This window comes from Lissotriton helveticus, chromosome 11 (genome assembly GCF_964261635.1).
Source record: "Lissotriton helveticus chromosome 11, aLisHel1.1, whole genome shotgun sequence".
In the NCBI taxonomy this organism is placed as follows: Eukaryota; Metazoa; Chordata; class Amphibia; order Caudata; family Salamandridae; genus Lissotriton; species Lissotriton helveticus.
The window spans coordinates 794,040,869-794,066,832 of NC_136072.1; the positions used below are offsets into that span (position 1 = coordinate 794,040,869).

General features: G+C 42.1%; 1 protein-coding gene across 1 annotated transcript in view; it reads right to left on the reverse strand.

The window, feature by feature from the left end:
• LOC144791946 (poly(ADP-ribose) glycohydrolase-like) overlaps positions 1 to 25,964 on the reverse strand; it is a 478,778-nt gene that overhangs the window by 378,322 nt on the left and 74,492 nt on the right. The window contains exon 3 of the mRNA XM_078666771.1: positions 1,722 to 1,841. Within this exon, the coding sequence (XP_078522897.1) occupies positions 1,722 to 1,841 (120 nt within the window). The remainder of the gene's footprint in view (positions 1 to 1,721; positions 1,842 to 25,964) is intronic.

Here is a 25,964-nt window from a genome sequence, read left to right on the forward strand (position 1 = left end):
CAACTCCACAGGCCCTGTCAGTACATTGTGATATCCACAGGCCCTTACAGAGCAGTGACGGCCCTTTATAGGGTAATACGGGAAGGCTCACTTTTACACTTAAAGACGCTGTGCAACAAATGGGAGGATGACCTTGGAATCCTCATCCCAGAGAAAGGCTGGACTAAATTACTAGATAGAGTACCGAAAATCACCCAAAACGCTAGATTTAAATTGATTAACTTCTATGTCCCCCCAGACCGCATTAATAGATACTTTAGAGTAGAAGACGCGGCCAGCCCAAGATGTGGAGTGATAGTAGCAGATTACATACACATGCTGTGGCAATGCCCGACCCTGCAGTAGTGCTGGGAGGAAGCAACGACTGCCATGGCGGAAGTGGTGGAGAAGAAGGTGCCTTGCTCCCCGGGTCACTTTCGCTATATGTATGAATATATTATGGGACGTTATCGACTATTTATGAGTGTAAATGTTTAACCGCTGGGCTTGATTAAACCTCAATAAAATGGGTTTAAAAAATAAATCATGGGGACGCCATGTTTCCAATTCTGGGAAAACCTTTTGCAAACCATTGCAGTCTGGTACTTAATTGGATTCACTCATCACTCAAAGGGATCAAGACTAGACCACCCGACATGTTTTCGATGTTAAAAGAAAGCTCACATCGTAAAAATGTGTAGTCTTCTGGTAACCACATGTTTTCACAGCATGGCACCTGCAAGTGAGACTTTGCTGTCACTTATGCCAACCTCGTAACAGTGACTTGGCACCTGTTTTGTCTCAGACTTCCCAGTTATAAATGCTCATGCATTAGCCAGTGCAAATGTTATGATACAAAGAGACCTCTGAATAAAATTAGGAGATCAGATCTGCATTTGGAGTTATTGATGTTACTGAAGCTGCAGGCCAATGTATTCCCCAATTAAATGTACAACTTACACAGGATCCAAAATATTTTACTGACTCAATAAAAGCACAATATTTTGATAAAGAATAACTTTGCAACTCCCCTCTCCATTCTCCTAAAGTGCCACAGCAAATAAAATACCAGAATGTTGCAATGCACAAGACAGAGAACCAGGGGGCAGATGAATGTACAAACTGGTCACAAATTGTGGTCACAAATTGTGCACCAACTTTTTGCACCCAGTATTTTACTTTGCCAACAGACCTATGTATTATTCGGCAAGCTCAATTTGCATCATTCTGCCTTCACTACAATGACACGTATGGCTCGAGGGGACTGCCAACTACCACCCCTTTTGACTTCATTCCAAAATGGAAAGAACGTTCTTCTTTAAGCAGCCCTAGGTCCTTAAATGAACTGGGGCTGCTGTAAAAAAATATGTGCTTCGGAAAACGTTGAAATGACAGCAAGTAGGACTCCCTGAACAACTTGATACTCTGCCTTAAGCTGCCACCCCACTGGGAATCAGTACCAACCCCATCCAGGGATTCAGCAACAGATTAAATGGTCTGCGACCAAAAATATGGTCACACACCGTTCATACATACCATACCTTCCGATTTGCAATTTGGAAGGATCGTATTTTATGAGTCAGAAAAGGTTTTCCAGATCACAAAATATTTTTGGATACGTGACTTACTGGTCCAAAGACTGTACTTAACTGAATAGAGTGGTTCATAATTAATAAATGACCTTCTACATCTGGTCACACATCTGGATCTGTCTGGCAAAGCACCAATAAACATTGACTTACTAAGTTACTTTCGTAGAGGTTGTGCTGTGAATGAGGCATCTTGACAAAGTCCTGGTTCCAGGGGTCAGCCGGTCTGCCTTTGTAAGGTGTGGGTACAAACCCTGCTCCAACAGTGCTGACCTGCGGAGACAGAAATGGTCATTAGAGAGCGGGGCCGTCCTCATTGCACCAAACTAATATCAAGCTTTAATTTTAAGATGCAGGTCCTTCATTTTACCACGTTGATCTGGATAGAGAAATTAAAGAGACCATCAAAATTTACAACTCATATGTGTACACGCATGCAGCCTGAAAGACAGAGTAGAGATTTAAGCTTGAGATCAGTGACAATATCAAACTTGTTCAGTATTCGTTTGATCAGGAATAAATGATAACTTTTTTCCAGCAAAAGAAACTCAAATCAATGCAAAAAGGACTGCAAAAGCTTTAGCCGCCACAGCAAAATCTTTTTTGGTCAGTTGAAGAGCAGACGTTTGATCCTGGGGAGATCTTTACATGTGTAAATTCACTGCTAAATTGTGTCCCATCATATCCCTCTTGTGTCCCATCATATCCCTCTTTTCCTTTCGTCCTCAATGGTTTGCATTATTGTGCCTCTCTTCTCGGGGCTTGCTGTTTGAGCGAGCATACGTTTGGTTGCCCTTCTCTGGACGGGCATCCAGGATCATTTATACTGATGGAGATGTACCCTACCCAGATGGACAAGGTATTCTAGCTGTGTCAGCCAGAGGTACAAAAAAATGCTCTAGATGTAGCCTCTAGAAGGAAAGACGGTCTTCCAGATGATACCTCATGAGCTGGATGCAATATTCCGAATGTGAACTGCAGAACATGGCACCACCATACCGCAGATGAAATCAGCTGAACTGGATGCAAAACCTCAATAGTAGACAAGCCTAACTGACGTGTCTTTTTATTGAGAGATTTAAGTAACAGAGAACAAGAAACCACCCTCTTTATTAAGAAGTGCTGCCAACAAAACTAAGCAAAACTGGAGCCAAACAACTAATTCAACTTATTAATAAAAAGGCCTGGGACTATGCTGGAACATGAAAAGCAAGATTGACCCGGGTAGAATGTGTGGGTGTAGAATGGCATAATAAGGACATCACATGAAAATGCCATCTTGCATCGTCCTGGCCTGTTTTAGTGTTATGTGCATTACATTTGAGGTGTCTTAGATTAATGTCAGGTTACGCAAGTCGCATGTAGCTGAAGACTTACGCATGCCCTGTCGTACTCACAGCCACATGTAGTTGGGCACCTTAGCCCTCACTGGACAGAGGCTGATGTGTGAGAAAAGGCTGGGTTCTCTGCAGGGGTCAACGGAATTAGGAATGGGTCTCACATATTTAGGTTACGTAATGTATTATTTCCACTTAAAAGCATGAAATACTGTAATAATAAAATAATGGCCTGTGGCACACTACAAAAATAAGGAGACATTTGTTGGGTAAAATGTTCTTTGTAAGGCCTTGCACTGTGCTGCCCTATCTGTTGTCTCAGGTTGGCACTGTGTTTTTACCCCACTTACCTCGATATTCATCCAAGCCCAACAGAGGTGCCTCATCTTTACTTTTCTGTTTCACATCAGAGCTGGCCTCTGGTGAGTGGGGAACTACCAGCGTGGACTTCCTTGGAGTGAGGGCGCCTACCTAGGCTATGCAATAAAAGGCAGGTGGCAGTGGATTAATAGACGAGGGGCACAGGCCTTTTTACCAGGACACCTTTAGTGAGTGGTGAGTGACATGCCTGACCTATGTCGCGGAGATGAGCTGTACTTGTATGTGCAACTGTCTGGGAGTTCTCTTCCGACGGAGTTTTCCTCCATGTACTCTGTACACTTTGAAATGTCCAGGTCCCTCCCTAGGTATATGTGGAATACATACAGTGGGATTGATTATCATCTCGGAGTGTGGAAGACAAGCGGAGTGTAAATGAAATTTTAGACATTGAGAAACGTCAACATGAAATTCATAATTCACATACAGGCTCATGAATAGGTGCTTGTCGATGCGTGTTAGCAGTTTTCCGATAAATGTTTTTGCCTCCAATGTCTTCTGGGGCTGCCCTCTTTTCTTGACCGGGTGATCATCATGGCCAATTACACACACCCTGTCCACTGACAGACAATCAGTACTTACTAGATCCTAATTGTGTCAATGGGGGGTCTCTCCCCTTTGCTGTCCTGGAACCTCTGTAGCCTGGTCCTTCAACTGGATACAAAGTGCCCCTTTTAACACTTGTTTCCAAGGGTAACTGGGAAGAGCAGTCAAAGGCTGATTCAGGGAGGTACTGCGGGCTAGAAACTTACAAAATGGCAAGTGGAACATAAAGGTTCAATAAATAACTGAAAAAGTACTGTAATGATTACACATCTACTATGAACAAAATGACAAATATTTACAATATTTCAAGTCTATTTGAAAATGGAAATCCCTCCTAAAAGGGCCTTGAAGAATTGCAGGGTGTAGATCAAGCTACAAATAAATATTACAAGGGCAATTAACCTGGTGCAACTAGTCCAGGCTTCTCCAACGAATAGTTAGCGAGCTACTGGTGGCTCCCAGGCATAAGTAGCTCTCCTGTTTGCAGCCTGGCCAACTAAATTAGTAGCTTGTTTGGTTGGTGTCTTTAACATATGTATAACAAAATCTTAAAGAGTATATTTGATATGCAAGTGTGTGTAATTTTAAAACTCATATACTGATGTTGGAAGAACAATTGTCTTATTATTACCTTGGTGCCAGGGGCATTGCAGCTATGCCTGTTATGGATTACCCACATAGAGGCAGTTAACACTGACAACATTGGAAAACTTGTTTTACATTAGTGCTGGCATCTGTGCGTGAAATCACTGCTGGTAATGTATATGGTGGTCACTAATATAATCTTGTCTTTTATGGTTATTATACAAACACTTGTAATAATAGTAGCTTGTGATATTTTGACGGAAGTTAAGTAGCTCTTATTGCAGAAAAGATTGGGGACCCGTGATCTAGTCTGTTCCCATTACCTGTGGTAGTATGCAAATGTTCATCTGGTACCAACAGGCTCTAAGCCTAAAACCCAGCAATGCCTCTATGGGACTACAATACAAATCTTTTTAGACCAGCAAGGTCGAGCTCACAGGCTTTGTCAAGTCGTTTATTTTATTTGGCAATTTATAAAGTGCAAACACATGACCGAGGGCGTCAAGGCTCTAGTTCAGTTGGTCTCCTCGGAAGAAGAAGAATTACATAGTCCTAACCCTGAAGGAAACATTATTAAGAAAAGAGCCAGGTCTTCAAAGCCTTATGAAAAGGAAAGTGGGCCTGCAGACAAGAAATGGAATAAGGATAAGCATTTCAGAGCTTGGATGCAGCCACAGAAATGGATCTTCCTCCCTATCTTGCCTTTCAATATGGGGAAAACCAACAGATTTTTCCCCGCGGATTGCAGCTGTCCATATGGAATGTACCATTGGAGTCTAGATACCATTGGGGCCAGTATTTGTAGTGCCTTGTGAATAATGCAGAAGGCTTTGAACATAATTAGTTTGCTAACCGGAAGCCAGCGCAATTTACGAGTCGCCGCAGAAGCTGAATGGGATTTGGGAAGATCACGAATCAGTCTTGCCGCCACATTCTGAACATGTTGCAGTTTGGCTATACTAGTCTTACTGATGTCCAGGTAAAGAGCATTACAATGGTCCAACTCGGACATAATCATGCCAAGTCTGCTTGTTTGCCTGCAGGTTGAGCGAGAAAAGGAAACACTTTCCTGAGAGTCATAATCACCCAGAAACAAGTTGAGACTGTCCTGTTAACCCGAAGAATGAAGGACATGTTGTTGTCCACCAGAACTCCAAGATGTTTTGAAGACTAAACAGGGTTGGGTAATTGACCCAGCATTTCCAGCCACCAAGATTGGGTCCATATGGATTGTTGGCTACCGAAGATCATGACCTCATTTCTATCACCTTTGAGTCAGAGTTGTTTTTTATAATCCAGATGACCACTGGCTGGATGCAGTTATTGAAGTTGGTGGATGAAGCCGCTATGTCCTTCATAATAGACACAATTATTTGTGTGTCGTCAGCGAAGGACAAAACCTGTAGCCCAAATTATCTTAGCAGTTTCGCCAATGGGGAAACATAGAAGTTGAACAATGTGGGGCTCAGGGAGAAGACCTGAGGAGCCCAACATGGGGTAGCCATGGGCTCTGAATAGAACTGATCTACAACCACTGTCTGTGACCTATCCTTCAGAAAGAATAACAGTGAAAGAGGTCAACAAGCCAGTCAGGAGGGATGGTATCGAAGACTGCAGATTGATCCAGAAGTATCAGCACCGCAGCCTGTCCTGCATCCACCATGGAGAGGATGTTATTGACCGCTGATAACAATGCAGTCTTGGTCCCATGGTTACTTTTGAATACAAACTGAGACACATCCAACAAATGTTGTTGTTCCAGACAGTGTTAAGTAAATAAGTAAAAGGGAGGTCTCCTCTCAGATCCAATCAGGGACGAGGAGAAAGCAACAAGGAAAACAAAGGAATAGTCCCTGGAAAGCCTAGATTTTTAGGCAGAGAAAAGGAAGATTTCCTTTTAGGTGATATGGACAAGGAATGAAGGGGAGTAAGCCGGCAATAAGCCTATAGGTGCCATAACCACATGAAAAATAAATCACAATAACTGAGGGAAAAGGTACAAAAACAATTCATAACACAAGTTTTGAGAAATTGTACAATATTTAATTCACGAAATACAAAAAATAGTAAATATATAGTGCCAGTAAAATACAGTCAACTGTCAAACTTGTGTTATGAATTGTTTTTGTACCTTTTCCCTCAGTTATTGTGATTCATTTTTCATGTGGTTATGGCACCTATAGGCTTATTGCCGGCTTACTCCCCTTCATTCCTTGTCCATATCACCTAAAAGGAAATCTTCCTTTTCTCTGCCTAAAAATCTAGGCTTTCCAGGGACTATTCCTTTGTTTTCCTTGTTGTTCCAGACAGGTCATTAGCTGGTTGTTCATGTTTTTATCTAAGATATTAGTGGGAACCGGCAGCAGAGAAAAGGGGCAATCGTTTTTTTAAAACCGGAAGGGTCTAGTTTGGGGTTTTTGAGGAGAGGCTTAATGACCACATTGTTTCAATTTTGGGAGTAACAGCCAGAAGTAATAGCGTTACAGAAGGCCTGAGAGCTCTCGGTACTGGGGTAAGCTATGGGTGCAGATAGGAGGTTAACCAATTAAAAAAAATCTCTAGAGGAGTTGGCTGATGAAAGCTTATTATTACTGTAGAGAGATTTCTCTTGCCTAATTGTCGCTTTGTATTCTGCCAGGATGACCTTATAATTGGCTCTAACGTGAGGTTTTTAGCCTTTACGCCAGGCATGTTCTTGACGGCGGCAGCCGTGTCTATGTATTCTGTCTCTCAGAAAACCAAGGAGAGGGAGGCTTTTTCCTGTGTGTGGGATTCCTTATGCGGGGCCAGAGAATCAATGGCTGAAGTGAGCCATGAAGAAAACACTATTGCTGCCAATTCCGTATCACCGTGGTCAGTCCAATTACAGTCGTTCAGAGGTCGGGAAAAGGATGCCTTACTAAGGCCTCGCACATTTCCCTTTGTAGAACCTTATTACTTTCCTCAGGTGCAATTTTGTATGTGGTGGGCAAAGAAAGGGAAAGGGGAACAGCATAGTGATCAGACCAAACTAGGTGAAGGGGTTATTGAACCCTGAGATGGTAGTCATTGGAAAAAAATGCAGTCAAGGATATGGCCTGCTTCGTGGGTAGATGCCCTTACTAATTGCGAGAGTCCACAGCATAACATTGTGTCTTTAAAGGCCTGAGAGTGTTTACACAACTCACTGTTTTTCACAATGTAAATTGAGGATTACTGCCTCAGCCACCACGTTTAAAAAAATCAATAAAATAAGCCTATTAGCTTTATCATAGACATAAACATGTTCTTGATGTAGAGATGGAAATGTTCCTTGCATGGTCGACAGACATGTACCCCTCCATTGAGTGCCTGACTGTATATGAAACAGGTATCATGATTTGTTACCTGGTCATAGCATCATGCTAACCTAGTGTATGCACGGAGTTGCAGGCCCAGAATCTGTAATGTGACCTGGAGGAGTATACCAAGCGTGACCTCATGGGGGCATCGACTACTACCCCTGTCCTTTGTGAATCACATTAAGCTGCGTTGGCAGTGTACCATGATTTGTGAATCCTTAGTGCGAGCAGACCTTTTTTCTCTGCGTCAGAGAGTGTGGTCCTCTGACCCTCACGTGTAAAGTTCTGCTTTATGTGAACACCAGAACCTTGTGCTGACATCCTGTGTGCATGTTAATGCATGTTTGCAGTGAATAAGTAGAAAATGGATGACAGTAGGACTGTGGGTATGGGATGACCCTGAATACTGGGGCCAGTGCGATCCATTATGGATGCCCCTTGTTAGAGGTCGCCTGCACAGAGCTTGCACTGTGCTTGCAAAATCTCTTGCAGCTAAAAGCCTAAAAGGGGCTTAGAGCCTTCAGTAATTACTTTAATTTACTATTGGTGGGCTCCCACGTTATTCTCATCTCCTTGCTTTCCTTTTGATCAGCGCCTCCTCCTCGCCTCCGGCTTCCACTTGCACTTGAATCTTCGCCCTACCGTGGAGCTTGCACTAAGTACTCCTTCCTGTGGCCAGTGTCTTCCACTGGCCACAAGATTTTGCAGGTGCTCCCTTGTTTTTTCCAACATGCATTAGCTGTTTTTAAACGCCACATCTCCCTGCATGCCCACTGTTGGTTTTAAGCACCCCTTCCCTCCCCCGTTGCTTTTTTAACCCACAACCTCCTCCCGCTCTCCGTCGCTTCACCCACCCCATTTCAGCCACCTCCCCCGCAATCACTTGTTTTACCACCTTGTGTCCTTTTTAGGATGAAGTGTGGCTAGAGAAATCTTGGGGACATTCAGTAAGCTTCCCTGCAAATACATTCTGCCCGTTGCTGACCATTGGCTTTATAGTTTGGAACTCACATTTGCTGGCTTTCTATTTCCTGGCCTTATTTGTTTTAGGCTGTCCTCCCAAGGAGCAAATACTTTTCACACTACCTCTCCTTGTATTCTTCCATGAGTGTTTCTTTCTGTAAACAGGCCTGTAAATATTGGCCTTATCTTGTCAGATTTGCTGTGCATTCAAAGACAGTGGTCAAATGTCAGGCCTTGTCTACCAAGGGAGCTTGGTGTTTACCTTTCGTTCTCGGATTTCAAATTGAGAGGATTCGTGTGACAATTGAGCTGGATACTGGAAGTATAGGAAAGGCTTTTTTATAGCACACAACATTTAAATGGGCTGTGCAATTATTTCAGAATATATAAAAATTGGCAAAGCACAAATTAGGCAAATTTGTTGTTAATTCTGAAGTGTGTTGAAAACAAATACTTTAATATGATCAAACTAATCACTACACTCGGTGATGCTATTTCCACACATTATCATTTGTGCGCTAGATCGTTTTATTAGTAAAACGGTGTGTCTGTGCAAATGTAATGGTCATTTCAATTGAAATTTTTTGTCTGTAATGGCAGTGAGCTACCATATCATGAAAACTCCACTTTACACCACTTCCCTCTACTCTACCACTGCACGCCACTGCATTCTACTTTGCACCACTCCACTCTACACCATTTCACGCCCCTGAATTCTGCGCCACTACACTCTACTCTGTACCACTCCATTCTACGTCACTCCTCTACGCTAATCCATTCTACAAGATCACTGTATTCTTCGTCACTGAACTCCACACCACTCCAGTATAGGCACCTCCACTCTACATTGCACAACTCCATTGTACACCAATCAACACTGCACCCTATGCCAATACGCTGTACGCCACTGCAATCTACTCTGCAACACTGCATTCTACACCACTGAACTCTACTCTACTCTACTCTACTCTACTCTACGCCACTGTGGTCTGCAGCACTCCACTCTACTACACCACTGTACTTTATACCACTACACTCTAAGGCACTATATTCTGCACCACTCTACTCCACACAATACGCCACTGTACTCTACGCCACTCCACTCTACACCACTAAACGTCACTGCACTCTGTGTCACTGCACTTTACTATGCAACACTGTAATCTATGCCACTGCATTCTATGATGCCACATTATACGCCACTGAATTCTATGCCGCTGCACTCTACGCCACTTTACTCTGTAACATTTTACGAGACCACACTCTATTCCACTCCAACACATGACACAATAAACCACTCCACTCTACAACACTCTACCCCATTCCACTCTACAACACGCCACGCCATTCTTCTCAATGGCACTAATTTTTAGCTATGCTGAATAACATGCTGGTGTACAACATGACTAAAAACACATTGGCAAAGCCAAAAGCTTTTGCACAGGCGAGACCTATTGGTTGTGCCAATCCTTTTAATAGGCACAGGCACAGGGAGATTAAATGATTTTTGCCAGAGTCACAGGATGTTGAGTCGACGCGGACACTCTGACCTGGATCGTCAGGTCCAAGGTCGACAGCTTTGGCCGTACCACTATTACCTTGCCACTCTAGGAATATCTTTATGGGGTGGGACTTTGACCCTTTCATATTCTGTCCTTCTCATCTCCCCAGGAATATTCTTTTCCAGTTCTTGGCCTCCCTTTGCAGACTCGTTAGTACTTTACTACAGCAGGCGGGATCTGGTGCTAAGGGTTGAAAAGGCCCTTCAGCTGGCTCCTTGACTGTCTTTGCCTGAACACTTTATTTTTTTTTATTTAAATGCAATAGAGACCGAAGCCAGGTAAGGGGTAGAAGCTTCCTCTGGGGCAATGGTGGCAGAAGCCTTTCTCCTCATGATGAGAGAGGCATGGCTGATCTAGGTGTTCACTAAATAGACTGAATGCATAGAAGAGATCCTTCCTCTGGGAGACTAGAGAGATCTCATCTTATGGGTGCCTCCATCCTCTCTGCTGGCAGGAAAGCACTTAAGAGAACCTTGGCTGCAGCAGACAATGGTATTGGAGTGTTACTTTCATGTTGGGCTGCGCCCCTTTGAGACTTTGCACTATCAACCTCTGGTCTCCTATGTACAACATGCCAATTAAACCTCCTTGCAAGTGCTAAAATTAGTTTAAAAAATGCCCCTTCCTCATTTACAGGGCATTAGCGAGGAAGATTAAATCCTTACTGGCAGTGCCACAACCATGTTTTGCACAAATAAATAGGAAAAAGTGGAATCCTAACTTCTTTACGAAGAGGCAGCTGAGATATAGGACTTTGCTAAAACAGCAGGACTCCTTAGCAGGTTGTCTTCCTCAAATCACGAGAGAGAGCTCCTGCTGGAAGTGGCATAACAGATTTGTTAGAATTGCTGTGATAAAGGTTCTCATACTTATGAGTCAACAGAAAATATAATCTTCAAATACCTAAATATAGTCCCTTTTTTACAGTGAAAAAGCGGATTCAAACTGCGCTTTATTTATCTATTTTTTTTTTATAAATAACTCCTGTTTAGTTTGCTTGCACGTGGGTGAATTATTTTGATAAACGATGTGTACCCTTGGATTCACATGTTTAAGCTGTCTGCCCCGGATTTGGAGCACTATGTATAGTATTATTTCTATCTATATTGTTCTGTACATTCTCCGATTGCTAGCTATCTTAGAAAGGCATTTTCGATTTTACTCCCAAACCCCTGCACGAAAAATTTACCTTGACATACTTTCTTTCTTCAGAGTGACCCTCTTCTTACCTTCCATCCTCTGCAAGCCTTCTATTTCCTTCCTCTCAATCTCACGCCAGCCTCATTTCTGCTTATTGTAATTCTGCAATTGGCTGATACCTCATTTCATACATCGCAATCTAATTCCATAGATCACAACCTCCCCTCTTTAAAGCCCTATCCCTGTAACCTAACATTACCTAATGTCCCCAAGCCTATCTCTCTCACCAACCATTTACCTGACTTTACATAGCCCCACTAATACACACCTCACTGATATTATATAACCTATCACAAAGTAACTGTTGTAAATGCATGCAATCGTTTCTAGAGAACACAAGACTAATCGCGATAACCAACAATAACCACCAACTTAACCATTAGACAAAGACCAGACAAAGTGGATTACATCACAAAGTGAAGCCAGATTCTACTAGTACAATGCAGGGTTCCTCCGATCTGCATGGATCTCACTGAGAACTGCATCAAGACTTTGGGAAAACAAGCACATACCGGGCATCTCTTAAATGGAGTTCTGTCCATGAGGCGTAGGCCAACGGCCCGCGTCGACGCACCGGAATGTAGCTGGTGATGTCGAAAAGTCTATTCGATGTCGAAAATGTTTTATAAAGTATTTACGCTTCGAAGTTGCTAAAAAAAATCTTTTCTAGCCGGAGCGGAAAACTTTCATCCGAACCCAGTGGCGGAAAAAAACAATCTGAGGATGGAGTCGATGACCATGCGCAGTATTGTTTAAGGGAGGAGTCACCTATCTCGTGACTACAAAGACTTCTTCCAAGAAGACAACAACCTGCAATCATCCGAGCCCAACACCAGGTGGCGATCTATTGCAAAAGTGTACGATCTGCAGCTCATATGCCTCGAACAAGAAGCATCCCTGTGCCATCCGGCAATTTGCCTTGAAACCTTGAGACTAGTGCTGTGGTCTGGAACAAGAGCCACATTGAAGCAGAAGCCCTGGGCAGCCTCAACTGCCGAAGAGATACCATAATGGATGACTCTGCCCAAGGTCTGCATTTGCCCTACCCAAGCACCTTATGCACCAGGACATGGAGGTCGCAACTGCCGAAGGGGAGTGCCGTTACACAGGCCTGCTGTGTTAACTCCATCTAGCAGTCTTTCCTCCCATGTGAGGTTGCTGCTGCGGCCCTAACAGAAGTGAAACCACAGTTGCAAGTATGGGTACATGAACCACACCCGCTGCACCACTAGAACTGCAACGCCGTGCAGAGGCTTAGTCTCTGACTATAATAAGAGACTGGAACACGTCGAAGAATCTGCTACGTCGACTGAAGAATGTTTGCCAAAGTGAACACAGGGTGTAAAAGACGTTGAACTGAGTTTTGCAGATAATCAGTAGGGTAACAGGACATAATCTGCACCTGTGCCTAACAAGTGCCTACCCCCACAGGGTACTAGGAGCTAGAGCCATTACAAATCAGCTAGATCGAAGAGAGTACCAGAAGGGGCGTGTACCGCCTTACTGAAGATGGTCTCAGGATTACAACCTTGACATGCAATTCCTATTGAACTTATATTTCATTTTGCTATAAGATTAAAGTTCTTTATCTTAACTAAACGATAAACACTAGGCTTGACCCAACTTTATAGTGACTGTTGGTTGACGATAGAGTTCTGAGCACTTATTCCCCACACTATTTCTCAAAGAAGCCTTTGACTGCTTGATCTTGCCACCAAGAGAGTCAAGTGTGGAAAGGGTAGTGCTTGGCCCAGTTTGCAGATCCATAGTAGGATGGACACAGTGGCAAACAACTTTAATCACCACATTTGCGCCCCTGTGGGGCACTCCAGAATGGGGTTTCACACCGATCTCTGCCTAGAGTTACCTGATGTAATCCAAGTAGACGGATCTTGTATCATGAGTAATTTATTCGTAGGGAAAAACAGCTTATACATCCACCAACATTGGAAAGCCAGAGAGGTCTGGACAACTGCTACATACAAAATGTAGAACACACAATGAAGTATATCAATTCCAATGAGGTAGTCTTAAAGGGATATAACACACCTTCCCCCTTAAAAAAACAAAAAAAAAACACACAAAAAAAAACCAAATAACAATCAATGAATGAAATCACGCAATTTAACAGGGGTATGTTTAACACGAGAACTTTTCCTGAAGGTAACATCACTAGATTGTGCGTTCAATTTATCCACTTTACTGTTTGCATCAAAACTACTAGGAATACGTTCTTGAGCAATCTTATCACGCACAATATCAGAACTTAATGATTCGTGCCCTAAAGTGTCAAACAAATTTGAAAAAGCTTCATTGTTATTCCTAGTAGCATTTTGTAAATCGCCACCAAATGTGTTCAACAAAGCCGGAAAAGAATCATTGTTAGAGTTTGGTGAAGACAATTGTGAATTAGCTTTAGAATCAAATGTCCTACATAAAGAAACCCTTCTAAAATTCCACACTTTCCCACCTTGCACCCTGACAGCTTTGCTAAATACTTCTATAACTTTGCAAGGATCAGACCATTTATTCCACCTTAAACCAGAAGTTCTTCCAAACTTGACTCTCACAAAATCACCAATTTTAATCCTTGACTGATGATCACCCAAACGTACAGAAGAACCTTTCATCTTTTCCTGATATTTCAAAACCTTATCTCTAACCTTAGAGGGATCAAAAGAAGACTCACAAGGAATTTTCATCTTCATCCACCAAGGTAAAAGCTTCGAACCAGGTTTCCTACCTTTCAATAATTCAAATGGCGAAAAACCCGTAACTGAATTAGGAGAAGTACGGTAAGATAAAAGAGAGGCACGGAGAGTTTTCTTCCAATCTAAATTACCGTTTACAGCCAGTTGAATGGATTCCTTAATGACTCTATTGAAGCGTTCCGTTTGACCGTTGGCTTGAGGATTGTAATTAGATACTTTTTTGTGTACTATACCACACCTATCAAGAAAAGAAGAAAATTCACTGCTAATAAACTGTGGACCATTATCAGACACTAACTCAGCCGGAATGCCTTCTCTACAAAAGATTTCATCAAGGAACTCCACTACTTGAGCAGAACCGATCTTGTCCACCACTTTCAACTCAGGCCATTTAGAAAAATAGTCAATCAACACTAAGATAAAAACTGCCTTATTATCTGATAAATCAAGAGGACTAATAATATCAATTCCCAATTTCTTCCTAGGGCACGTAGTAAACTCAATAGGAGAAATGTCCATCTTTCCAGCTAATGGCTTATCCGACTTGTCGCTGTTGGCACAAGGAGAACATGAACTGACCCATTTGTCCACCATTCTATCAACACCAGGCCACCAATAGAATTCGCTGATTCTTCTTTTTGTACTTGACATTCCCATGTGGCCTTCATGGGCCATGAGAATAATTTTTTCTCTCAAATTACAAGGAGGAACTATCTTATCTCCCCTAGTTACAAAACCGTGATCAAACATGAGTTCTTCTTTCACTTTATAAAAGGCTAACATGTCACCCGATAACTTTCTTTCTTCAGGCCACCCTTGCTGCAAAAAATTCACAACATTAGATAAACTAACATCTCTGCACATAGCGTCTCTCCAATCCGTTTCTGAGATAACATTTGACGACATGTTACATTTTACACTATTAACATCGTCAATTGTGAATGCAACATCAAAATCAGGACAGATATTGGCAATCTCACATGAATCATCACAAGGCAATCTAGACATGCAGTCCGCATGTACATTTAAGCGACCAGGCACGTATTCAACTATACACTGAAATTCTTGTAATTTGGCAGCTAAACGTGCCAAACGTGCCGTTAACGTTCGAGCACCACCAGCAGCTAACATGTTTATCAAAGGCTTATGGTCAGTTCGCAAACGAAATTTCGTGCCCCAAAGAAATTGCCTAAAATGTTCGACCGCCCACGTGCAAGCTAAAAGTTCCTTCTCGATGGTGGAATAGTTACATTCCGCACCACGAAGAGTCCGAGACGCATAGGAAACTACATACTCCTCACCCATATTCTTTTGCATAAGCACAGCACCAATACCAACATTACTTGCGTCAACACACACTATGCATTCTTTACCCAAATCAAAAGGTCTTAAAAAGGGAGCATTAGCAATTTCTTTTTTTAGTAACTCAAAAGCAATCTGTTGTTCATTGTTCCAAACAAATTTGACATCTTTTTTTTAACAGTAACCTTAATGAATGAACTTTAGAGGAATAGTCTTGCACAAATTTACTATAAAATTCAGTAAGGCCCAAAAATGAAACAAGTTGTTCTTTGCTATTAGGTGCCGGTGCCTTAACTATGCTCTGGATATGATTAAATTTGGGTTTAATACCTTGAGCAGAAATCTCATGTCCGAGATATTCTACCTTGCTCTGTCTGAATTTACATTTGGAAAATTTTAAAGTCAAACCTTTTTCTTGTACAGATTTTAATACTTTATCTAATTTTTCGTCATGATCCTCAAAATTACTCCCATAAATCAAAATGTCATCCTGGAAGGCAATGGCATTTTCGCAACTATCTAGGACCCCTTTCATAATTCTTTGAAAGACTGACGCCGCACTGGCTAAGCCAAATGGCATGCGTTGAAATTGGAACAATCCCTGGGGTGCCGCTCGCAGAGGAGTGCTTGTTCGTATCCTTGCTCTGGGAGACTTTGCCTGCAACAGAGGGAAGCGCCGGTGTGGAGAGACGCTGCACAGAGCAGAAGTGCGGCTGAAAGGGAGTCGGGACTGCGAGGTCCAACAGGCTGTGCGCTCATCATCCAGCACACCTGCAGCCTCTTCCCGGGACTCCTCCTCCCATTACCGCCCTTCATTACTCCTCGCGGCCCCCGCTTCGCGGGAGCCGCTCGCAGAGGAGTGCTTGTTCGTATCCTTGCTCTGGGAGACTTTGCCTGCAACAGAGGGAAGCGCCGGTGTGGAGAGACGCTGCACAGAGCAGAAGTGCGGCTGAAAGGGAGTCGGGACTGCGAGGTCCAACAGGCTGTGCGCTCATCATCCAGCACACCTGCAGCCTCTTCCCGGGACTCCTCCTCCTAATCACCTCTTGCCAATAAAACTGTTTCGAGCACGCGTGAGCGGAACGCGTGTGCGGGACGAATCCCGGGACAAAGCCCGGACTAAGGGCGGACCCTCTGAGACCCTCCGAGACACGAGGAGACCGGACCGGGCATATCTCCTAGTTTCAGGTACTGACTGTTGTTTTTATTAAATCATTTCCCCCACCATCGCTATTTGTTTCACCAATCGACCTCTTTCAACAAAACATGGCAACCGTTAATGTTGAGCTGCACGCGCAGGACAAACAGGGTGTGCTACTTAATGGGACTTTGGATAGTTACTTCACCAAATCCTCGCCTGATATTACTAGGGAGTATGTGTTAGCAGAGCGGCGGGCAGACCGCCGCCGTTCAGTGGAAAGCATGAAGAATGGACCAGCTTTGCCATTATCATCTCCCGCGATTGGACCCTCTGTTAATGCTGCTGGGGTACTAACAATCGATTCGACTCCTCTTTTAGACAGTTTACTCCCAGAGGTAGACACGGTTGTTCTTTCACCCGAAACCGTGCCTGGAGTTGACATGATTGATTTGTCCGCATCATTTACTGGAAGTGGCCTGTCGACTCTAAAGGGAGATGCCTTGTCACAACAGCTTGCAGCCCGTGCTAAGGCAAAAAAATACCAACGACGGGGAAAATTTATGGTCCCCCGCCGAACAAAAAACGACGGAAAAGGAGGGATCCATTGCAACCTAAACTGAGCTGCTGTGACTTTGGCAAAAATTTGTCTATAGTTGTTAAGAATCCTTGTGTTATTCAATCTGATTCTGAGGGGTTGGATATTATTTCTGCATCCCCAGTCCCATCTAATCCCCCTATAGACAAAGAGGTCAATAGGGAGTCAAGCGAGTCAGTCAATGTTCATACTGAGAATAGGGGCCCCGTGTCCCTCCCGGATATTGAGAACTTGATTAGATCATATTCTGTATCTATCTTGGAGAGGTTAACGGAGGTGGAGTGTAGGCTGTCTAAAATTGAGATTGCACTGCCTAAAATAGATCCCGTAGGCCATATAGATGTTAATCAAGCAGATATTCATGCATTTAAGGGTGTATCTCAAGTTTTGTCATCTGTTGTGCAACCTCCTCCCCCTATTGCTGCTTATGTTGTTCCTACCCCTCCCTTAATTTTACCTGTACCAAAATCTCCGGGGAACCCAGTGCCAGCTATTGCTCACCATCAAGCTAATTCTAGATCTTCTCATGAGAAAACTGGTGATCAAATGCTGGGGTCTGTTGTTAGCAAGACCAGTGCTAATACATCTAAAAATTCTGGTAACACAACCAACCTAGCTTTAACAGACCTAACACGGGAAGCGAGGGAAACCAGACGCACCTGGGGGAAACCTAAAAGGGTACCATTGCCTGAACTTCCACCAGAGGCAGTACCCTATGTGGTAGTCCTAACAGGTGTGCCGGCCCTTGAACAAAATAAGAGGGAGGGTTTCTTTCAACTAAAAAATAAGATAACACACTGGTTGAGAACACATAGGCCTATTGCAAACTATGTCAATGGGGACATAGTTCATGTCCGACGCCTCGAATGGTTGGGGGGTAGAACCAAAGATATTGAAGGAGATGTAGTGGTTGTTAATTTTAGGGATCCAAATGCCGTCCACTACATATTAAACTGGCAGACGGGGAGTTCTAATAGTATTATAATCCCTAGACCTCTAACATATTTTTACCCAAGGTCAGTGGTTTTTCCATCTCATCTTCCCCTTTTGCAGGGGTCAATTCAAACCCAGCCACTCAACCGCTCAACTGTACAGAATGTTGGGAACAGTCATTGTTATCAGTATCCCCTGATCTATCAGGGTATGGGAAACATGCCTTGCGCCCCTTGCCCTGCAACGGTCCCAGACCCCTTGGGGTGGTACTCTGTCCCAGCTAGTCATCATAATTCCCAAAGCCTTCAAGACAGAAGGATGGACCATCTGAAACCCTTCACGCCACTTGAGACGTCCAATCGCTTCGATGTCTTCAGTGGCCTGGATGGCTGTGATTGAAGTTTGTTGGGTGGGGGGGTCGAGGGAGGGGACTCAAGGAACCATACTGAAACGAAGGTTGGAACAGAGTGTAATATATTGCCAACTGTTGTATCTAGAGCCTTGGGTAGCAATGTTACACGTTGGGACAATATTCCTGAAGAACGGGCAGGACTAATTCCCACTATAAGTTACCTGCCCTCTGAGGGAATATCTCTGGGAACTCAACAAGTAACATGTACTGGTGATGAAATGTCAAGGGTTAACACTGCTATGTCTTCTGCATTGGGGATTTCGGTTAAGCTTGTTAGCTGGAATGTAGCTGGGGTAGCCAGCAATTTGAGGGACCATGATTGGGCTGCTTTTGTGGAATCCTTTGATTTTTGTCTACTTCAGGAGACCTGGGCAATCGATATTCCACATAGGGTGGGCTTCAAGACTTTTGGTATTGGAGCAATCCCATCCAAAAGTGGTAGGCCGTCTGGGGGCCTCCTGATTTGGACAAGGATCAACTTAAGGGTTGATATAGAGGTGATAGACACAAATTCGGTAGATATCCTAGCATTAAAAATAACCATCCCCAATGGGAAAAAATTAATCCTAATAAACATCTACAATAGGCCAACACCGTCAACAAAGGAATCCTTTATTGTTTCTAAATTGGATTGCTTTTTGAGGGGGTTGAATCCCGGGGAGGATCTTATCATCTTGGCTGGGGATCTAAATTGTGACTATGAACCAGTGTTGGGCATAAGTGAGATTTTTGAGGAGGAAGATCAGGCGAATAAAATCCCCCTCCTCGAGAGTAGTAAATCTGTGAAATGTTCCATTCTGGCTCTGCAACTGATCAAATTATGTACAGAGCATCACCTTAGGGCCTGTAACGGCCGGTTACCGTCCGACACAATAAAAAAACCAACCTTTAGGAGGAACACATATAGGAGTATCTTGGATTTTGTAATAGTTTCTATCCCTCTTTGGTCGTATCTCATTGATCTTGAAATAATGGAGAGGGCCGAAAGTGACCATTTCCCACTTAATTTGTCACTAAATGCTGCAATATTTAGCGACTCCTCCCCTCCTACCTCCTTTGAGGGGGATGCTGGGGACGGTATTGATATTCATATCAGTAACAACAGGAGATCGCTCAAATGGCCATTCATTTTGGATCATGGTGATATTCTAGGTGAAATATATTCACTTTTTGCTGGCACCTTTGTTGCGTACCTAAGCTTAACTCCTGAGGAGGAAGCAAGAACTTCCTTCCAGACCATACATTTGGAGTTTTTCAGAAAACTAAAATTATTGGTAACCAAAATGCCCAAAAAATCCCAGCAGAAGACGCAGAACTTGTCACACAGCAAGCCCTGGTACGATAAACTGTGCAGAGAGTCCAAGAGGGAAATGTTACTCGCTATAAAATCCAAATCGCAACTGGATGTTAAGATAGCTAGAAGTAACTACAAAACTACCCAAAGGACTGCGAAAATTGAGTGGGAGGAAGCAAAGTGGGCGGAATTACTGTCAGCTGCAAGATCACGAGATACTGTATTATTTTGGAAGCTGATAGCTAATGGGAACAAGGTGGGAAGGGTGATTAGAGACACATTCTTAGACGAGCAAACGTGGGTAACCCATTTTACTAATTTGTATATGAAATATGATGATCCTCACACAGCATCTACTGTAGCATGCTATGAATCTCCAGTGGATCCGCTGGTTTTTACCTTGGGGGAAACAGAGCTGGCTATCAGCCAAGTTAAAAATGGGAAAGCCCCAGGTTTGGATAAAATTCCTGGGGATCTTTACAAGCACGACCTGAAAATATGGGCACCATATATCAATTATCTATGCAACGAACTATCTCAAAGTTTGGAATTTCCTGAAAGCTGGAAAGGAGCTGAAATTGTTTTAATATTTAAAAAAGGAGACAGAAAGGACCCCTGCAATTATCGTCCAATAAGCTTAATGGACATCCTTCAGAAAATTTACTCACGCCATATTTTATTTAGAGTGAGTAATTGGTTGGACGAAAATTCATTTTTAACTAAATTCCAAGCCGGGTTCAGAACTAAAGTCAGCACTATAGATCAGTGCTTCAGATTCTGCTGCCTCTACTGGAAGTACGTAATGATAAAGAAGGCCCATTTGTATGTTGCCTTTGTTGATTTAAGGGCAGCATTCGATTTGGTGCCACGTGATCTTCTGTGGAAGACGCTGAGTGCAGCGGGCTTGCCAAACAATATAGTAGCTCAAATCATAAAATTACATGAGGGGAACTTTGCGAGAATTAGATGGGGACAAAACGGCGAACTTTCACGGAAAATCCCAATCGAACGTGGAGTTCGCCAGGGATGCGTTCTGGCCCCCACGTTATTTTCAATTTTCGTGAATGATATACCCTCTTACTTAGATAAATGTAAAAATGATGCACCTAAATTGAATGGCGAAAGGGTAGCATCTCTATTGTTTGCTGACGATACTATTCTGATATCCCAAACTAAAAATGGCTTGCAGATTTTATTGAATACTTTTAATAATTACTGTTGTGAAAAGGGGCTTGAGATTAATGTAAAAAAAACGAAATACATGGCCCTTAACCCAACCAAACCAGACAAGGGTTGTCTATCTTTGAAAGGGATAAAGTTGGAATCAGTGCCTCACTTTTCATATTTAGGGGTGACGCTTGACTGTAACTTTACCTGGAAAGCTCAAATGGAAAAAAGCAAATTGCTATTTGCCCAGAACGTTAAACCAATTCTCAGAGAGCAAAGCTCAAGTACCAGCAAAGCGGTACGTCCCGTTATGGAACTTTTTAAATTTAAGGTTCAGTCCTCAGTGCTATATGGTGCTGAACTGTGGGGGCCAGGCTCCAAGGAGACTTTTAGCACTTACGATAACAACTTTATGCGTAGCTTGGTCAGGGCTCCGAGAGGAACCCCATTAGTACCCCTGCAACTGGACCTTAATTTTAAAAGAACTGACCATCATGTTCTTATTAGGCCGCTCATGCTCTGGGTAAGATTGTGGCACGTTCCTGAGCTTCAGGTATACAGAGAAGGGCTGATAGAGATTATGGGGTTGGATAGTAACAAAAAAATCCCTTGGCTAACACATGTTAGGACTTGGCTCAATTTTATAGGCCTGAAACACTTTTGGGAGCATCCCGATCAGCTTCCATCTAATCCCAAGTTAGTCCTGAAAAAAGCCTTTTGGTCCTATGTAGCAAATATGGCTGCAAACTCTAGTACTAGTGGTTCATTAGTATCAAAATTTTTAAGTTTTAAGGGTGAACCCCTGTATGAGTCCTTTATGGACGAGATAGAGCCTCCACTTGCCAAGACACTTTTTTTAAAGTTCAGATATGGAAATCTTCGACTGAAATCAACTCTGTCATGTTGGGCAAGGAACCGTGACCCATTGGCTGAGGAATTGGACAAAGTTTGTTCACTTTGCGAACGCAACCAAATTGAGAATGTGCAGCACATTCTCTTTTTTTGTCCCATCTATGCCCATGAGAGGAAAAGATGGATTAAGCCGATATGCCTTTTATTAGGCTTGAGGTCCTGTGAACAGGCTCTGAGAATTTTGACCACTAATACTTCTCAACAGATTATATTCAGTGTCAGCAGATTTTTACTTGCCATTTGCTATCGTAGGAAAAAAATAGGTCTTCAGCTGTAAATTTAACCTCTAATCTCTATCTATATTGTCCTATCTATGGAACTGATTTGTTAAAATAGCATTAACTGCATTAGTCAATTGAATTTGCTTATAGAATTACTGAGGTGTCCTTCCGTCTCATTTGTTTTTTTACTATTGTTATGCTCCATGAATATTCAACTTTTGTTGCATAGTCAAATAGATTGTATTTTACACTTTATCTTTAAATGATTGTTCTAATTTTATTGAACTGTAATTTTTAATGGAATGTAATGTTCAAATTGTTCTTTTATGGCGTAACGCCGAAATAAAGATTTGGAACGGAACGGAACGGAACAATCCCTCCGGTGTTATAAAAGTGGTAAGGAATTTAGATTCCTCATGTAGAAGCACCTGGTGATAGGCACTAGCTAAGTCTAAGGTTGAAAAGACACACGCACCTGAGAGTGTAGAAATCAGCTCGTGAATATGGGGTAGAGGATGCCTATCAACCCAGATTTCACTATTTAAACTGCGTAGATCTACACATAGACAAAGCTCACCATTGCTCTTAAGAGATAAAACTACTGGAGAAACCCAGGGAGAGGACTCAGTTGGTTCTATGATACCTCTAGTCACTAAATCCGATAGGATTACTTTTAATTTTTCCCGGTATGCTAAAGGTACATTCCTGACTTTATGTCAAACTGGTGTTGCACCTTCTTTTAAGATAATTTTATGTCTAAAATTTACAAATTCCCCCAGAGTATCAGTAAAAATGTTTGGAAATTTGCTTTTGATTTGGACTGTAAACTCATCATCCACAGGAGGTACTAAGTACACTGGAGGAGAAGCATTGGGATCTAGCTTGATGCCCAATTCGTGTTGATGTGGCCAACCCAGAATAGAAGCACCTTTAGCTGCAATGTAAACTTTGCCTTTTATGTTCCTATCTTTAAATTTAATGCCTGCCCACATAAAACCATCAAGATCAATTTTCTGACCAGTATATCCACCTGGATTTACATCTGGTGGTAACAAATTAGAAGAATTCCAGTACTTGTTAAAAATGTTTCTGCCAATTATACTGTACCAGGCACAAGAATCTATGAACATGGTAATTTCAATTCCATTTATTTTATCAAAATTTTATCTTTGGGAAAACCTTTGCATTTAGTGTCACCTACACATAATAAGCTGTTGATTTCCTGAATTTCTTCACGATTTTCATACTCTTGATAAGTCAACAAGTTTACTTTTTGTGGAGATCTACACATTTTACTAAAATGACCCGGCTTCTTACATTTTATACAAATTTTATTCCATGCTGGACAACCTCGGTAGTTACCCACATGATCATTTCCCCCACATCTGTAACAAATTACTTGAGTTTTCTTACCCATGAATTTGTTATCCCATCCAGTATACTCTTTTTTAGTTTGGATAAAGGGAAACTTTTTTTGAGTTTGAACATCCTTTACTATAGCAACTTCAGGAATTATTACTTTGTTCTTAACATCTTGGCCTCTAATTTCACTAACAAAAAGTTCGGCTTGTTCGATGCCTTTAGCAATATTTAATACAGCATTTAGAGTAGATTCTGTCCCCATCCATAAACGTTCATGTATCTTTTTGCTTTTGGTCTTCATCATAATTTGATCTCTTAATACTTGTTCAAAATGTATTGTTTCAAAAGCACACGTTCCAGCTAAGGTACGTAATGCAGCCACATAGTTTTCAATAGACTCATCCTCTTTTTGTGCTCTGGAATAAAACTTAAACCTCTGCATTACTGTACTAATTTTTCTAGCAAACCTAGTACTTAATTGTTTTACCACAACTTCGAAAATATTAAAATCGCCTGCGCCCTCAATAGGAGGTACATTTTCTAATTCTTTGAGACCTGCACCTCCTAAACAATTTTTTAAAAGAGCTAATTTTCTTTTGGGAGAACATCCATCTTCTTCTACTACATCTACATAGGCTAGAAACGTGGGATACCATAGATCCCATTCCATTTTTGGATCCCCAGCAACTGGTAAAAAATGTGCAGGAGAAGTAATATTATTTGACATATTTAGGTTTTTGTTTTACACTACAACTATGTAATACATTTTAAAATGTCAATAGAACATTAAGAAACCACAATATAGAACAAAATAAAATAAGAAGCTAACAAAATAAAAGTAGTCACCGTGGTCTAGTTTGTTTCTTCTATAAAGTTTGATGAGAAATAAGAAACACACTCGTTTGTTGAATGTACCAGTTCGTTGTATGTAACGGCGCTTTGAAGACAGAAATGAAGTATTGACGCGTAGTGTTGCGTTCGGAAGTAGAAAAAAATAAACAAAATGGCTGCTATGTTTACCTCCTAGCGTATGATGCTTTGACCTCTGAGTCTGCGTGATGATTCACATTACGTCAAGCAGAACATTAGCCAAGGAACGAAGAATCCGAAGCTCGCTCCTCGGTCAACAATGGAACTCAGGCGGAGGTTCAAAATGTACCGATTCTTCAGTTGAACACGAAACAGGTATGAAAATAAAATAAAGGCTCAACACCGGTTTACAAAGTAAATATTTGCCTCAATTCTTTGAAATAACTGTGCACGAATAGTAGTTTTTTCAGTTTGGTGAAATGTTGAAGTACGATTTTTTACTTCGATATTCTTATGAAAAATTGACTTCAAGAGTTATAATTTACTGCCGCTGGTGCAATCCTAGCACACAATTAACCACTGCCGCTGGTGCAATCAATGTACACGAAACGAAGTGAAAAACGTGAAGTAAAAATTTTACCTTTAAAATACGTGAATGCTGTTTCCCCATATGAAAAATTAATACTTCAGAAGATGGGTCCTTCTTCATGACATCCCGATCGTCGCCAAATTTATGATGTAATCCAAGTAGACAGATCTTGTATCATGAGTAATTTATTCGTAGGGAATAACAGCTTATACATCCACCAACATTGGAAAGCCAGAGAAGTCTGGACAACTGCTACATACAGAATGTAGAACACACAATGAAGTATATCAATTCCAATGAGGTAGTCATAAAGGGATATAACATTACCCATCATTCCCATTTTAAGCAGACTCAAAGTATACATTGACAAGAACATTGAGGGCCTGATTTCAAGTGCAGTTACTCTTTCAGGGCAACAGAGTATTTTACTCCATTGTCCTATCGCAGAAACCACACTCCGAATTTAGAGATGCACACTGCCCAAACGGACATCTATTACATTAGCAGGAACCGCCTTAGGGAGGTTCCTGTCAAAGCATTGAAAGTGTGCCAATAGGCTCCATCAAAATGCCTGAGCTGTACAACTCACTTTCACTTTGTTTTTTATTTTGAAAAAGAAAATCCCAAAGCGAGATTTTCTTTTTGATATTTAAAAAAAAAAGCAATGACCCCCATTTCTACGGGAGTTTTTTTCCATGGTTCGAGGGTCACTGAAAGGTTTTAACTTTCACTTACCGCCACGTTATGGTTCGTGGTAAGGGAAAAGGAAATATTTGCCATTTGGTCGTCCACTCTATATTGGGCGGGTAGACAAATTGCAAAATCTTTGACAGCTTTTACTCCGTCAGAGGTGTAGGTCAGTGGCAGAGACGAAGTAGTCTCCGCTGCTGACATACTAAAGGTCAGAGTGACACTAAATGAGGTGGGCAGCCCTTCAGTATAGCAGAAGGGGTACTAGTCACCATTGCAATGGATTCACCTTTTTGCCGCATTCTAAATGAGGCCTTAAGTCTTCTTCTCAAATTAATAATACTAAGCATGTACTGTGGCTAAACC